Genomic DNA, 16178 nt, shown 5'->3' on the forward strand with positions numbered 1-16178 from the left:
GACTCAAAATTTTACCATAAAATTATTTGCTGCAGCTTATATTCTAAGGTTACCAAAGAACATCAGTAAAAAATTAAGTACTTTCTAAATGACTTGAATATCTAATATATATACAATGAAATGCAACAGACACATTTAAGTCAAAGGTGTATTGATACATTTTACAAAATAAATGTAACTTTGAATTTTTATATATATGAAATATGTAATGTACTTATATATTTTTCTATTATTTATGATTTACATCTTTTACTGAGAATAACTATTCTCAATATCTTCTTGTTAGATCCCATTTTCAGTATCGATGGGTGCATGTTGAGTTCTATACTGCATGTACTTGCCCTTTATGTTAAATAAACAAAATTCTGAAAAGTGCGATGGCTCTGTGGCTAGAACGGAGACTTGACAATTGGCAAGATGGAGTTCGAGACTCAGGGACTATTACTTGCCCCAACTCCTGCCCACCTAGCAGTTCAAAGGCATGTACAAATGTGAGTAGATAAATACAGTAGGTGCCACTTTGATGGGAAGCTGCAGGGGGATGAGAGAGGGAGTCCCCATTGGATTCCCAAGGCAATGGTGATGTCACTGCCTAATACCTCTCAACCCAGAAGTGCCTTGGTGGCTACTTCCGGTCCCGTCAGCTGCCGAACATCTACTATTTCCGATGCAGCAGATTACCGCCTTTCTGTAAATCACCATAACCTAAATAAATAGCAAAATTCTGACCAATCTATAGGTACATTTGATTACATTTCAAGTTAATTTTGATCTACTCACATCAATATTACAAGAGCGATATCGTTTCCTTTCTCCAAGGCAATATTTTCCCCCACCAGAAGGTCTGGAAGAAATAGTTTAAATTTTATTAATATATATATATATAATATTTTTCAAGAACTTTAGACTGGACCACTATTAATATAGATGGCAAAAATATTCATAAATGATTTAAAAATTAAAATATTTTGTTTAATACTTGTTTCTTGGTTTATCACTATTTAAAAATGTAGAAATACTTATTTTTCTTCTAATTAGTTAAATAAATTATAAACATCTGAATTCAGCACCAATAAAAATATAATTTATAATGTTCCATTTCAGCAAGTTGTTTCATTTAGACCTAAGCATTTACTTGCTACTCCAGGAAATGTTTAAAACAAATAATTTTTTTTGAAAATATTATTTTCTATTAAATAGTATTGGTATTAAAATAAATATGATGTTATTTATATGAATTCAGTGCCTTATACATTTATATAGTATTGCAGTCTCTGAAGACTTTAGTTGTATATTAAGAAGAAAGATGCATTTTGTTTAAAAAGATGATTTGCAAATACATTCTAACTGGGTATTGGTACACTGAATCTAACTCCCAACTGTTAGGCTATGGCCATTAGTAAACAGGTTTGAAAAGTTCTACACTGGTGCTATGGTATGCAAGAATAAACTTGGAAGACACCACACTCAGGATAATGCTCAGATAAGTGGCAGCTTAGCCTGCAGAAGGAATGTGGGTGAGTCAAACATGTCAGAAGAGACCTGTCCTAGTTTCTTGGGCTGTAAAGGTAATGGCGGACACTTGCAAGATTCTGTTAATGTAACTTTGCAATAAAGTAGAGAACATTTCTGGGTGTGCTTGTTGTCTAGACTACTTGAAAGGCTGACGAAGAAAGGTATGTCTCTTCCCTCCCTGCCAGCTATACATAAAGTCAGTGAAGAAACCAGCAGGAAGTTGGAACTCACAATCACATGAAGTTTTCACTTAATGATCCATAATGATTCACTTAATGACAGTAACCGGGGCTTGCCAAAACTGCTTTTGCTAAACAATACAGTCACATGATATTGTGCTTTATGACTGAATCACTTAGCGATAGAAATTCTGATCCCAATAACCATAATTAATCCTTGCTTTCTTTCCTTTTCATCTTTGTTGCAGGTAAAATGGTTGTTCTACTTTCCTTCCCATTATGAAGATTACAGAACCCAAGTCTCCTGAAGATCTAGGCCAGGCATGTCAAACCCGTGATGTCACGTGATGCCGCGCAACGTATCGTGACTTTTTCCCCATTGCCGGCAATAGGGTGGGTGCGGTTTCGGCGTGACGCATCTGGCCCACAGGCCAGCAGTTTGACATGCCTGATCTAGGCTCTACCTGTATTTTCTTTTGCAACCATGCAAAATAGGATGCATATTATGAGATAAGAGTATCAGACATCAAATGTAGAAACTATTTATGATAATCTAGTCATAACTCAGATCATACAGATGAACTGTGCATACAGATGAACTGTGCATTTCTGTACAGCTGACAGAAAGCATGTAAGACACACAATGTATAATTATTGTCAATATAAATAGTCTACCATATAAAATATTTTTTAAGTTTTCATCCTTTTTAAATTCTCTTTTTCAGCTTTTTGTGCTCTGTAAGTTCCTGATCTGAGTTAAATTGCCAAGGGTCTACTATGTTTCACATTTTGTAGTTATCACTCAAGGGTGGTATGGAGAAGCATGGGAATTACTGTAATATTTGTATTATGTAATTATAAATCCTGGGCATAAGCAGAATATCCTAGTTATTGCAATTACTGGAATTTACCACACAGTTTGCAAAATAGTTTCTCCCTATTGACATAAATCTAAAAATGACTATAATAGATGTGAGTAAAAGAAACACATTATATGAATTAGCTCAGTAAGTAAAGCTGTTTCACATAACATTTTGGCTAGTTTTTGAGGAATCACAGAAAATATGGAGAGAATTTTTTTTTAATGAAAGGATAATAAAATAGCAGATGTAAACATAAGGTTGGAGACTAGCAAAGGAGATGAAGATGTACAAGAGACAAAAATGCATGAAGATGGCAGGTTTTGCACAAAGTTATGTAAAATTCAATAAATAATTATAAATACAGTCTGGCTGTTGGTGCAAGGCAACTTCATTTAGAGGCCAACTGCAAAATTCTCATAATTCTCTCCATACTAATAAAAGGATTAAGAGAAGATATTCATCTTAAAAAAATCTGTCAAACTATACTTATTTTTTTATTTTTTCCAAGTCAACAGAAAATTTGAAATTAATTATTCTGTTTTTATCAGCAGAATAACTCTCTGAAAACTGAATAGAATGGGATCAAATTTGGCAGGAGAAGCTAGGAATTTAGAAATCAGCCAGATACACCAAGGGGCTGAAGAAGCTTCTTGGATGAGAAGCAAAACATTTTCAAAGAAAAAAACCAAGAAAGTCCAGTTTAGAGAAATCACCTTTGGGACAATCCAGATTTCTCCAATGCCTTGCAATGGGAGAGGCTGTTGGGTAATGTTGATGTTTGATATTTGAGAAGGTCTACATTAAAAGGAATTAATTAACTCTTAGATTTTAAAAATGGAGGAAGAAATTATTTGTTAAATATAACATGTAAAATCTATATGTGCTTATTGCATATAATCAAACATTTGAAAGTATGTAAAAAGTAATTTTTTTCTAGGTAGTTGATATGAGTTTTTGTTTTAAAGGTAGACTGATATAGCACAGAAGCACTTTGACAAATAACATATGAATCCACATTTAAAATTATTTCCAAATATGTCTTTTATGCTGGTGATGGCTTACTTTAGCTACTTACGCTGGACTGTCACAGTGCCTTATGGAAGATGAGACTCCTCCCCCGCAGGTCCTACTGCATTCTCCCCATATTGACCAGGGACCCCAACCCCCATCTATGCTCTGGGGCCAAGTGCCAAAAGGGACGCACTCTCCCTGATAACACCACTGAAAAGATTGCATAAAAATAAAGAATTAGCTTTTGATTAATAAAATATTCAAGACAGTAAAATATATATAACCAACAATAGGCATCAACATTTGTTGCACTGCTAACCTATATAAGCTTTATTTCATTTAACCCTGTTAAGTTATAGGTGCAGAAAAATGCTACTTGCTTTTATCTTTGACCAAAACTGAATCATAAAGACCTAATTAACAAGCTAGCATTTTCCATTTCATAAACAGTACAGTCTTACTATCTCTTGTTAAAATAAACTGCAAAAAAAATAAAATCTTATTTAAATATTATGAATCATTATAAGTGTGTTTAAGCACACCTGTATTAGGGCTGTATTATTTAGCAGAACAACAAAGAAAATTTTTTGTAAGAGCTATTGGCTATCGGATCTCCATTAAAACAAACAAACAAAAAAAACATACTGAAATAGAAGGGATGTTACAACGGAAGATAAACTTGAAGCACTATTTCATTAATATAATAAAAATAATGCCAAGATACTAGAAGGAATCTAAATATTTATACACATAATTGGCCAATTTTTCAGAGTGTAAATGATTATCTGGAGTAAAATATTAAAGTTTTAAATGTGATTTTTGTTATTAAAATTATGAGACATTAGGTTAAACAAATATATTACTTAAACTAAATTTATTCACATGATATTAAGCAAAATAATGAAGTCCTAATTTAAGACAAATATCTTATTTTGCTTAATAAAATCGAAGGAACACATGCAAAAAATTAAACATATCTTTTTCCTATGAAAACAGTGTTTTGCCATTATGTGTCATACATATATGCATACTTATATCATACAATTCACCTTTTGAATAATATTTTATAAGCATAAAAAAGAAGAAAATAATAAAATAAGTGCAAGAGACAAGAAAAGGAAATTTAGGTGAATCTAATGTCATTCACTGTATCTTGCCATATGTTTTTGTTCTTGCAAATCATTTTTGCCACATATATACATCATATACTATGCGGTATATTATAATGTCATTATAATGGCACTGAACAAAGAAGAAAGGGGGGAAATCCCAAATGCCAGTAAAAAAGGTTTTTATTTGCCTGATACATTTTGAAAAATCATTTTTGCCCCAAGGACCTATACAAATATCAATAATACAAAAAAGGACACTAAAATGATTGGTGTCAAACATAAAATATTTAGATAAAATATAGATAAATATTTAGATAAAATATTTATATAAAATATTTAGATAAAATAATATTTAGATAAAATATTTAAATAAAATATATTTAATTATACATTCTCATGTATAATTAAAACAATTCATATATATCTAAAACAGATACAAGCAGTCAGATTACAGTATTTGTAAAAAAAAATGTGTTAAGATTATAGAAATAATATATTAAAGGTAGAGGATCAGTAAGATTATTCTCTCTTCTTACATTCAAGATACTGATGATATCATTCAAAAAGCATATATACTGGAAACTTTCCATGACCCTGAGCCATCTAGCGCTTTAAAGTGATAATCAAGAACTTGAATTGCACCTTCTAGTGCTTGGAGCCAAGGGAGAAGAAAGAATTCCAGAAATTAAGTTGATCATAATAAGGGATTGATGAATTTATTCCTGGTTTTCAGATCATATCTCAATTGCTCCACGATAAAAAAAACTAGTTCCAATATGTGGCATCCTATACAGGCAAGGCCCAAGAAACTTTTGGGCAATGGTAGTCATAAATTATTTGGCTGCCTCCTCATCTAGGGATGGTAAATTGAAATCTCCAAGTGCCACAACTCTGGGGACTCCAACAACAGTTCTGCTATGAGGTGCAGCAAACCCAGTAAATGGATACCGTTGTGCAGCAGGCACACTCTCAGTTTATCTCACATCCAGCTATCTGTGGAACAGTTCCACTGCCAGCTGCAGGGTCTTGCATATGCCAATCACCATTCTGCCATCTTGATTATGGGGCTGAGGCTGACAGAATTAAAAGAGCACATTTCTCTTTAGTGAAGACCGACATATTTATCTCTATTAACTTTTATTAATTAGAATCTGCCCACTTCTCTACATTCACAATATCCTTTGGAAATTTGTCTGCTCTACATTATTGGTTATTCTATCTTTTTTATCATCTGCATAAGAATTCCTTGTATTTCTTAATATAAGCCATTAATGAAAAAAATGAAAAATACTAGAATCTGATCTGTGGCATTCCAACTGACACCTTATTCAGTGTTGATGAGGAAATGTTAAAGAGTAAAATTCAAACTGGATGAAGATATTCTCAAATCAATATGCCATTTTCCAATATGTAACTGTTTTGTTCGACAGAATGTACTCAAATACTTTGTCAATGGTGTTCCTGAAATTAAAATAGGTCTACAGCACTTCCACAACCTTTTAAAGGAGTTAGCTGATGGAAAATGAAATAAAGTTAGTATTTCAAAATCTGATTTTAATACATTCATGTTGACTTTGTGTAAATACTAAAAATTGTCCAACATGGTAACTTTATGTTATGATCCAGAAACTTCTGAAATGTCAAATCATAATGACTGACCAATCTCTCCCCCCCTTTTTTTTTCTTTTTTTCAAAGATTGGAACAATATTTGGTTTGCCTTCTCCTTTCATTGCCTGACAACTGAGAAGTTTTTAGGGTTTACCATTATTGGTAACTATGATTCAATAGCCATCAAAGACTAGCCCAAATCAATAGGCTACAATTTGCTCTGCTGTTGTATAAGCACAGAATGCTGATCAAAACCACAAGTACAATCTCATTTCCAAAGGAAAAGTAAAATTGTCATATTATAGCACGATACCCAGATGTGCTGAATAATATTTGGCTAATACCACATAGTTGCTTTGGCTGAGAGATCCAAATGACACAGAAGAGGGAAACAAATTACACATTTAACAATATTTCTGAAATACGAAATAAGGTGTCAAGAAACCACTACATAAAGCCAGTCCAAATGTTTGAATCAAGTAATATACTCTCCTTTTTAAATAATGCATCAAATCAACCCATTTTAAAAAGATGTACATTTCTATCAAATGATCATCATAATAAGTTAGAGTACAGGCGAAAAAAATCTGTCTTCAAATATCTATACATAGACTCTGCCCATTTTAATCCTCTGACTAATCCTTAATAGTTGTTTCTTTTCTCCTTATAATTATGTGAGGTGAGAACATCCAAATATAGGATGAGATAGGCCAAGTTTGGCAGTATTTCATATGAAAGGATCTGGGTTTCCTTGTTAATCACAAGTTAAGCATGAGCCAATACTGTGATGCAACCAGTAAAAAGGCAAATGATATCTGGAGGGTCATTAATAAGAGAACAGAATTCCGATCACAGGAAATAATTGTTCTGCTCTAGTCTACCCTTCACAGACTCCATTTGGAATACTGTGTCTAGCTGAGCCTATCTTCCATTATGATGTATTAAACAACCAATTTTATAAAAAGAGGAAATGAATTTAATCTGACATAATTCTTTGATTCCCTGAAGGGTGATAAGAATCAGTGTATACTTAGTTCTGCTCTCTAGTCTCAAGACTATCACCAAATGAAGATGAATGTATTTTTTTCTCAAGTTGATCTTGATTTTGCTAAAGATAGTTTAAATTATCTATTTCACAAGTGTAGTCAAATGCTTGGTATCTTTAGTAAGCAATTTGAATTTAATTCAGAACAAATAAAGCAAGAATAATCAGAAAGTTGTACGATTCTGGGATGGAATTAGCTATCTCCAAATGACTCACAGTTAAGCAACCAGTTCTAAAGTAAATGGAAATGTGTCATAGATATATAGAATAATGAGATAACTCACATTGCTCTTTTGTCAGTTGAATTAATTCAGAAAAATATATATACAGTGTTAGCACAAAAGATGTATTCATTTCTTATACTATTGCAATTAATCTTTTTTTCTTTAATAACTAAGCTATAAATTATCTGCTTGAATTTCTTTCAATTTTGAGAGAAGTATCTAGTGCTCCAGTCTCTGTGCTGGGTCCCTGTGCTGTTCAACATTCTTGTCAATGACTTGAATGAAAGAGTTGAGAGAACACTTAAACACTTTGCACATTACACACAGTTGGGAGAATAGCTAACACTTTAGATGAAAGAGAAAATAAAAGTCCAGACAGACTGAAATGAATAGGATGGAATTTAAACCTCCAGGGAAAATGTAAACTTCTGCATTTTTGTAGGAAAAATGTAAGTCACAAATATAGGATGAGATAGGCAGTATTTCATATGAAAGGATCTGGGTTTCTTTGTTAATCACAAGTTAAGCATGAGCCAATACTGTGATGCAACCAGTAAAAAGGCAAATGATATCTGGGGGGTCATTAATAAGAGAACAGAATTCCGATCACAGGAAATAATTGTTCTGCTCTAGTCTACCCTTCACAGACTCCATTTGGAATGCTGTGTCTAGTTGAGCCTATCTTCCATTATGATCTATTAAACAACTAATTTTATAAAAAGAGGAAATGAATTTAATCTGACATAATTTGCTCACAACAAATTTATGTTGGCTCTTGTTAACTGTTGCATTCCTATCCAAGTGGTGATAAATATGCTGCTTAACGATCCGTTCAGGATTTTGCTCAACTGACAGGTCTTTACTTTCCCAAGTTGTTGTTCTTCTCTTTTTTGTAGGTAGGGATAATGTTTGCTTTCCTTCAATCCTCTGGGATTTTGCCAGTTTGCCAGGAATTTTCAAAGATTACCTTTACTGATTTACAATAATCTCCATTAGTTTCTTCAGTAACCTATTCATTCAAATTAGCTAAGTAATCTTTTACCTTTTCCTTGTCTATCCTGAGCTGCAGCTCTTCCTTCCATTAGTGGCACAATGATGGCCAGCTAAGGCTTCCTTTCTCTTCTGAGAGAAAACAGATGTAGAATATAAGTTAAGACATTCTGCCTTACTGCCATCACCGTTACTAATTCACTCTTGCTACTGTAAAGACTTTCTCCCTTTTCTTTTATTCCTGGCATATCTGAAAAGTGTTTTTTGTTGTTTTGGGCATTTCTCACAAGCCTCAGCTCTTTCCTCATTAGGCTTTCTATCACAATTTACAATTTCTGGCAACTGCTTTATATCATTTTTCGGCTATACTGCCTGCCTTCATTTCATATATATATTATATATATATATTATGGTCACTTTCTCCCAAGGTTCAAAGCACCCTCACTTTTTCAATCATTTCCTCTCAATCAATAAGGATTAAGTTATTTCTTCCATCTTCAGAAGAAATTTCAAATGAAATTGTCAACAATATATTCAAAGTTTTCTTACAGCGTCATTAATTCCCATGTAAATCTTTAGAAAATATGGGTAACTGTAGAATAACATATACCTGCAGTGTCATGCCAGGTCTGTGTATTGTAGTCTCAAACTGTTTGAGCAGGGAATCACATGTCACAACATCTTTTTTCCCAAAGTGGTTCTTGGTTTGTTTGATCAACTGAGGCCCATATATTTTCCATCTTGTTCCATGAAGCCAGAATTGGTGAGGCATGCTCAGTCATGAACTGCCTCCAAGAGCAGTAGCTGAATATCAATAGTTGAATTCCAGCAGTATCAAATGCCTTTTGAACTTGCTTCTTTGGGCCACATATTGTATTTCCACCAGTCTTTTTTTATGTTTTCTGATATTTTCCTTCTCTGCTTTTCTTGAGGAGCTTTACATCTGCTGTCCAAGAATTTATCACTTTCCATGATGTGTTTCAGTTAAAAAATCATTAAGACCTTTTACTTTTTCCTCTAGTAAGGACACAAGTTTGTACTTCCAGAATATGTCATTCTGGGATCTCTTCAAGCAGTACATACCTTGTAGGTCATAACTGACCTTCCTTTGCTTTCCACGTAGATTGGCAATTGACAATTCCTTGCATAATTTCACATAAAACTTGCCAATTTGCTAATTCAGGGATCTTGCCCTCTGGGAAACTGGTTGCGTTATATGTCCTCTGAAACTTCTTCAGCGGCAAATAATCTCCAGTCACACACAGCCAGTAGTAGCATTCAGTCAGCCATTGTAGAGAAGAAGGATTATGGATATATGCAAGCCTCTTTTGCCTGGGCAATGGAGCCTACATATGTCCACCAAGTTCATCTTCCTTGCTCAATAGAGTAGTCTCTATTTCCTTGGTTTTACAACTTTCTTCTTCCCCTTCCTCTCTTTCCTTCGTCTTGAACTCCTACCCAAAATTCTCTTTCTTTCTCTGCTTTTACATTCACTCAGTGACTTAAAGAACATTATCTTCTTCAACATGGTAGGAAATAATTATTTTTATTTAAATAACTATGTAACTGATCTAAAAGAACAATAGCATCTTTGAAACTAAATATCTGAAAAGGTATTATAATATTTTAACAGAGCTCTGGGATTGCCCTTGTATACACCTACATTTCCTAAAGTCTAGGCAGGAGAAAATGCTAGCACCATATCTCGCTCATGTGTTACAGGTATCGTATAACACAGAAACACATAAAGCCAGGATTGTCTTGCTCAGTTTTTCATTTGAACATTTACCACAAGTTAATCATATAACAATAGAATATATAAATTTCTTGATAAAACCCTCATGAATCAGAGTTCCTCATATAGTTGAGATTGTCTCACTGGAGTCTAAGATTATATCATGTATAGGTATTCTGGTTTTTACCTCATCTGAGTTGAACATGCAAGCATGCTTTTTAATGAATATAGATGTCATTGCACATATTTGTTCCACAAGAGACCAAGGGAATCTGTATACTGAGCACACTTCTATTTTTGTAGAAGTCTAACATTCTACTCTTTTGAATGTGTGGATGTTTACACAAATGCTTCAAAGGAAACTGAGTGCTTTAGCTCACTTCTGCAAATATGTGGAGTGTAAATATCAAGTAATAGTTCTGGATTCTATATGTTTTTCCTCATATTATTTAGAAAGAAATATTCCAACCTACCCAAAGCTGCCCACATTCCCTCTGCCTTAGAAAAAATAAGCAACACTCAAGAAAGCTGAAGGCATTTAAAAATTTTTAGAGAAAAACTGCAAAAATGTGAGAGTCAAATTTATAACAAGATGTAACGCTGTTAAGAAGTACAATCAACTGACAAAAGCTGAAGTGAGTGTTCATGCCTTACTACCACCAGAATAGTTGAAACGTGTACATGGCATAATAACAGAAACAGTGTTGTTAAGAAGGGCTAGGCATCACTGCATTTCAAAACATCAGTTTGATACCTTCCTTTGCATATAGTTTCTATTTATTTTCTTCAATAAATTCAGCAGAAATTTGAGGATTTTCAAGGTTTTGTTAAGAAAAATGTGATGTTTGTTGTCTGGGTATGTTTTGCCATTTAATTAAATACCATGGATATTATACAAGGGAGAGAAATTGTTCTGGACCATTTCACTTGAATTGCTTAATTTTTTTTCACAGCATCTCACATAGCATTATAACAGGATTATGCTTTCAGATCAAAAGCATGGAAAGGAACTACAGCTGAGAACTTTTAGATAATATTATCTGTTTCATAAATATCACATAATGAAACCACATCAAAAAAAAATAAAGAATTGTTTAAGATTTATATATTTAAGAAGTGAGTTAGAATGAGCATTCCATTTTGTTGATGCTTTATTTATGCTTATCATTTACATAATATTTAATAATCCTTTTTGGTCTTCTGAAACTTTCTGTGCCCTGCAAAATCTATAAATAAATAAGATAAATAACATTAAGAGACATTTAAACTTACCCCCTTTTCAATGCTCCCAGTTTGGCAAAGAGTACCCTCAGCTGCTGGAATACTGTTGGTAACACAACGATTACTTTTGCTGAGACACCAAAGCTCTCTACACACTTCCTGGGAAAGAAGGCAGAAGCAAGTTGTTCAGAATAACTGAATAATATGTATTCAATGCTCCTTAAAATATACTTGTGTTGAAAGTCCAAGATAGTGTTCTAGATGCATATAAAAAAAAGAAAAGAAAAACAAATTGAAATGAATTTTAGAATATTTAATAGAATGGAACCACTGACATTTAAAAAAAACAAATAATATTTTTTTCTGAATTCTTACATAGTAAAATTATTGAATCATTCTCCATAAGCCTAATTCGTAGTGCTGTACATTTATTTTTAGCCACGTGCAGAAAATCCATCACAGAATAATCTCACAGTGTAAAAGTCTCATTTATCGCATACAAATCCCAAAATGGGTTGTGTGAATTGCTCCTGGATCTACAATATTCTACAAACAAAATATACCATTATGAACATAAATCTTCAAGTGTATACAGAAATAACCTTTCTTCTAGCTAATTATTTGCATGATTCACCACAGGTCTCTTCTAGGAACAAGAAATTTCCAGGTCTAGAAAAAGTAATTGCCAATGGGATTGATTATTGCCTTGTCAGACAATAACTTTTTTTTTTGCTATACTGAATGTAGAAACCACAAATAATTTCTTAGCCAGGCAGAGCCACTTCACCCCTTCTCTAAAGGTGAGAGTTAAATCAATCTCATTTGACTGAGTCCAGATTATTTTTAGCCTCACAAAATAAAAAACACTCTTCCATTCTTCTGAATACAAGTCTTCTTAATTCATCATCCCTAAGTATAATAGGATACTGGTGTGACTTGGGAAACCCAGCAGTGCATAAAGGAAATGAAGTAATCCATATCACAGTTTAAAGACAGGAAAGCATTCTGCAAGATTCATATCTGGTCAGAATCATTCTTACTTATCATTTCCTGCAGATTTTCCCAACAAATTTAAAAGTACTTCAGAATCTTGGTGCACTAGTAAATCAGAAAAAAAGCCATTTCCTATTGTGGAGTTTCACTATTTATTATTTCACTTCCAACAATAAAGTTTTGGGTGTGAGACCTTTTTAATATGATGAGTAAAACTGGAATAGCAACTCTTCTAGTCACTTCAATCCTAATTTATTCAGAAAGAATTCAGAGAATCAAAAGATATTGAGTAGTATACAACAATATCAAGGGTTCCTAACTAGGGTTATCATGTTTGCAGCCTCTCCCAAGATGGCACTCCTCTGGGATGGCATGAAGTGGTGCCTGCCACTCCCCAAATTGTGACAACTTCGGGGATAGTATCATGTAGCTATTGTATAGAAGGCCACACAGGAAATTGGCTGCCTTTTCTTGCCAAAGGCAATCTCCAGAAAATATAAACGAAGCAAGATATGAGGAGGAGGAGGCTGGGTTGGGAAGTAGGCCATGGTCTGAGGGGTGGGGCATAGGTCCAAGGATTCCAGCAGAGTGAGAAGGGGGGAAGGTGAGAGGGGCTGCTGTAGCATCCCTGCTATTAGCCACAAGAGCTGGTGGATTGCCAAGTGCTTGGATTTTGCTAATGTGACTGCAAGGGTGCTGCCATGGCCATAACTTCAAATACAGGTCATAAAACCATTTGTTCAGTACCACTGTAATTCTGAACAGTCACTGTATCATAAATTGAGGACAACAAAAAATAAACTTTTCAGCTTGCTTAATATCATATTGACTGTTTATTCATGAAATTCAGGATGATACTCTGGGGTTTATTTAAAACATTCCACTGAATATTTTAAATGGCTCTATTCATTTTATTCAGTGCAAATAAAAGAGATAATAAGGATTGATGTAAGCATACTTCTTCACCATATAATTTTTGTCTTAAAAGGAAAATGGGGATATCATTATGTCCTGACTCTCAAGCTAGTACTATCACTTGATATCACTTTTTGATAATGTGACTGTGGAGAGTGTACAATGTGTCCTTAGTACTCATAATGGAAATATATATTGTAACTTACCACATAATATACAATTGCTGATAATTATTATATCAATGTTGTATGGCCTTATGTTTAAGGCTATTAATTTGCAGCAAGTGCTAAATTAGTGCAGCACTCCCAATTAATTAACAGCACAATCTAATTCAGGATGAGTTAAAGCTTGCATTTCCTACCAATGTACTCAATTCAAGGGCAACACAAATATCTAGTCAAGGCAAGTGAGGTTCAAAGAGTCAAATAGAAACATGATCAATATGAAGCAACAAATTAAAGATTCCAGCAGTCAAGTACAAAACAGTTTGACCCTCATGAGGCTTTAATGGGAAGCTTTTTTCCTGCACTATTTGAATGATGTCTTAAATGGACATTATCTCAGCTTTTGACCAAGCTTAGCTAGTGTCTTATCAGCCCTAATTACTGAGACTGGAACCTCAAGATCACATATTATTTATTGTCTATACTGTTTACCCTATCAGAAAGTGGATTCTTCCTTTCTGTCTACTTGCCTCCTATCTGAATTCAATTATGTTTTTATAGGTTAGACGATCACTATCACATTCAAAGTCAAAATTTGTGGGAATTGGGAATAAAGTAATGCTATCTGAATAACCCTTTCAATGGTGTCAAGATTCGGTCCATTTCTATTAGCATGCTGTTACCATTGATCATGCAGTGGATATTCATTGTATCAGTTTGAAACTAATATAGAAATCCTTCCCTATTCATTTTTTACATTCTTTTTGACAGCATAGGCTAAATCATTACATCTCAGCCTATAATATCCCAAATAATGGTTCTATATCAGATAATTAAACTATCACTATAGAAATAAGTTATAATGTTTGATGGATATGACATTGTTAATCTGAAAAACAAGAAATGTATACAACACACATTGAAGGTGCTAAGTATTGCAATAAATGATATATTTAATGACATTGCCATTTTGGTTTTTGATTAATGTTAGAAACAAGATAACCTCTGGCAAAGCATCCACATGTCTATGTTTCTGCTGATGCACACAAAAATATTTTCCATATCATCATATAATCTGGGGCATCAGAAAATAAGCAGATAATTAGGAAAGACAATTTATTAATGTTTTTGCTGCACTTGCAGATATTAGACAATATATTTCCTTGTTGCTAAACAGTTAGGCAGCCTAATCAAAGCATTTGATATAGTCTGGACATCATGTCTCACTAAGTTCTTTTTCAATATTCCAGCACTATATTTATGCATAGAACAATAGCTGAATATTATGCATACTTATTCATAGAACAATAATTATTTAAAAACAGTAGCTAATTGAATGTAAATATGTATAAAATGAGTTTAATTATTTTATAACAGTTTAATGTAGTGGTTAAAGCATCAGGCTAGAAACCAGGAGACCATGAGTTCTAGTCCCACCTTAGGCACAAAGCCAGCTGGGTGATCCTGGGGCCAGTCACATTCTCTCAGCCCTAGGAAGGAGGCAATGGAAAACCATTTCTGAAATTTCACGTCAAGGAAATTGAGTGGACTTATCCATGCAGGCTCTGAGAATCGAACAAGATTGAACAGAAGAAAAAAAAATCTATATCTACTGTTGCAAAACAGAAAATTCTCTGTTTTCTATCTCGTCTATCCAGCAAAATAGATGAGGTTTTAGCCTGCATGGGGCAGAATGGAGCTGCATCCTGCTTCATCTGAATCACTTAAGTTTGCCCAATAGCTTAACTTGCAAGTTGGATAGCACAGACTGAAACTTTTCACCTAAAAGGTTCAGTTCTCATTTATTTCCATCTTGCCACTTGCAGTAGCTTGCAGTTTGCAAACTGGTCTGTGAAGATGCCTACAACTACAAATGAAGAAATTCACTATATTCTATTATAACGTTTCTTCTTGTTCTTTTATGACTGCAAAAGCAGAATTCATAATAAATAAAAGATATAAAAAGAAATATTTCTGATGAAAATACTAAAGAATTTCTTTTGAAAAAAGCTGATATTTGATATCAAAATATTGAGAACTATGGTGCATTTTCAACTAGACAATACAAGTTTGGTTACCTTACTATACTATATTAAAATAGTGTTTGCTCATAAAAGCATCTTATAAGATTGTCAATTGTTAGCATCCAATCATATTTCTTGCATTGTTTGAAATAATATATTTTATTAAAAAGACCAGTAATTATAGCGTTTTCAGTTTTCCAATAGTCCTACTTTGGCCATGGTTTAGTATAATCAAACTTAACTGAACTCAGAAGTGGGAAAAGTGCCTGCAGACACTGAAATATGAATTGTTGAAATATAATTCAGTTAAAATAATTACTTTCAGATTCAAATCAGTGCTATTATTTTTTAGGGTGATGGCTCTTGGTAAAATAGAATAGAGATGTTTAATAATCTGCTCAGGAAGTCAATCAGATTTTAAAACATCTATCAGGTTTTTTTGCAAGACCGCCTCCTACCAAACACCTCCCTTCGACCAGTCCGCTCCCACAGAGAGGGCCTCCTTAGGGTGCCGTCGGCCAGACAATGCCGGCTGGCAATCCCCAGGGGGAGAGCCTTCTCTGTGGCAGCTTCTGCCT

At 33.7% G+C, this 16178-nt stretch overlaps 1 protein-coding gene across 1 annotated transcript in view; it reads right to left on the reverse strand.

Moving 5' to 3' along the window:
- The window catches only part of ADAMTS6 (ADAM metallopeptidase with thrombospondin type 1 motif 6), a 94185-nt gene that overhangs the window by 26025 nt on the left and 51982 nt on the right, over positions 1–16178 (reverse strand). Inside the window, exons 11-13 of the mRNA XM_015812664.1 lie at positions 11556–11663; positions 3633–3778; positions 781–844 (exon numbers count right to left, since the gene is read on the reverse strand). Coding sequence (XP_015668150.1) covers positions 781–844; positions 3633–3778; positions 11556–11663 — 318 coding nt within the window. The remainder of the gene's footprint in view (positions 1–780; positions 845–3632; positions 3779–11555; positions 11664–16178) is intronic.

Source organism: Protobothrops mucrosquamatus, unplaced genomic scaffold (assembly GCF_001527695.2).
Source record: "Protobothrops mucrosquamatus isolate PMUCROS unplaced genomic scaffold, P.Mucros_1.0 scaffold104, whole genome shotgun sequence".
Classification (NCBI taxonomy): domain Eukaryota; kingdom Metazoa; phylum Chordata; class Lepidosauria; order Squamata; family Viperidae; genus Protobothrops; species Protobothrops mucrosquamatus.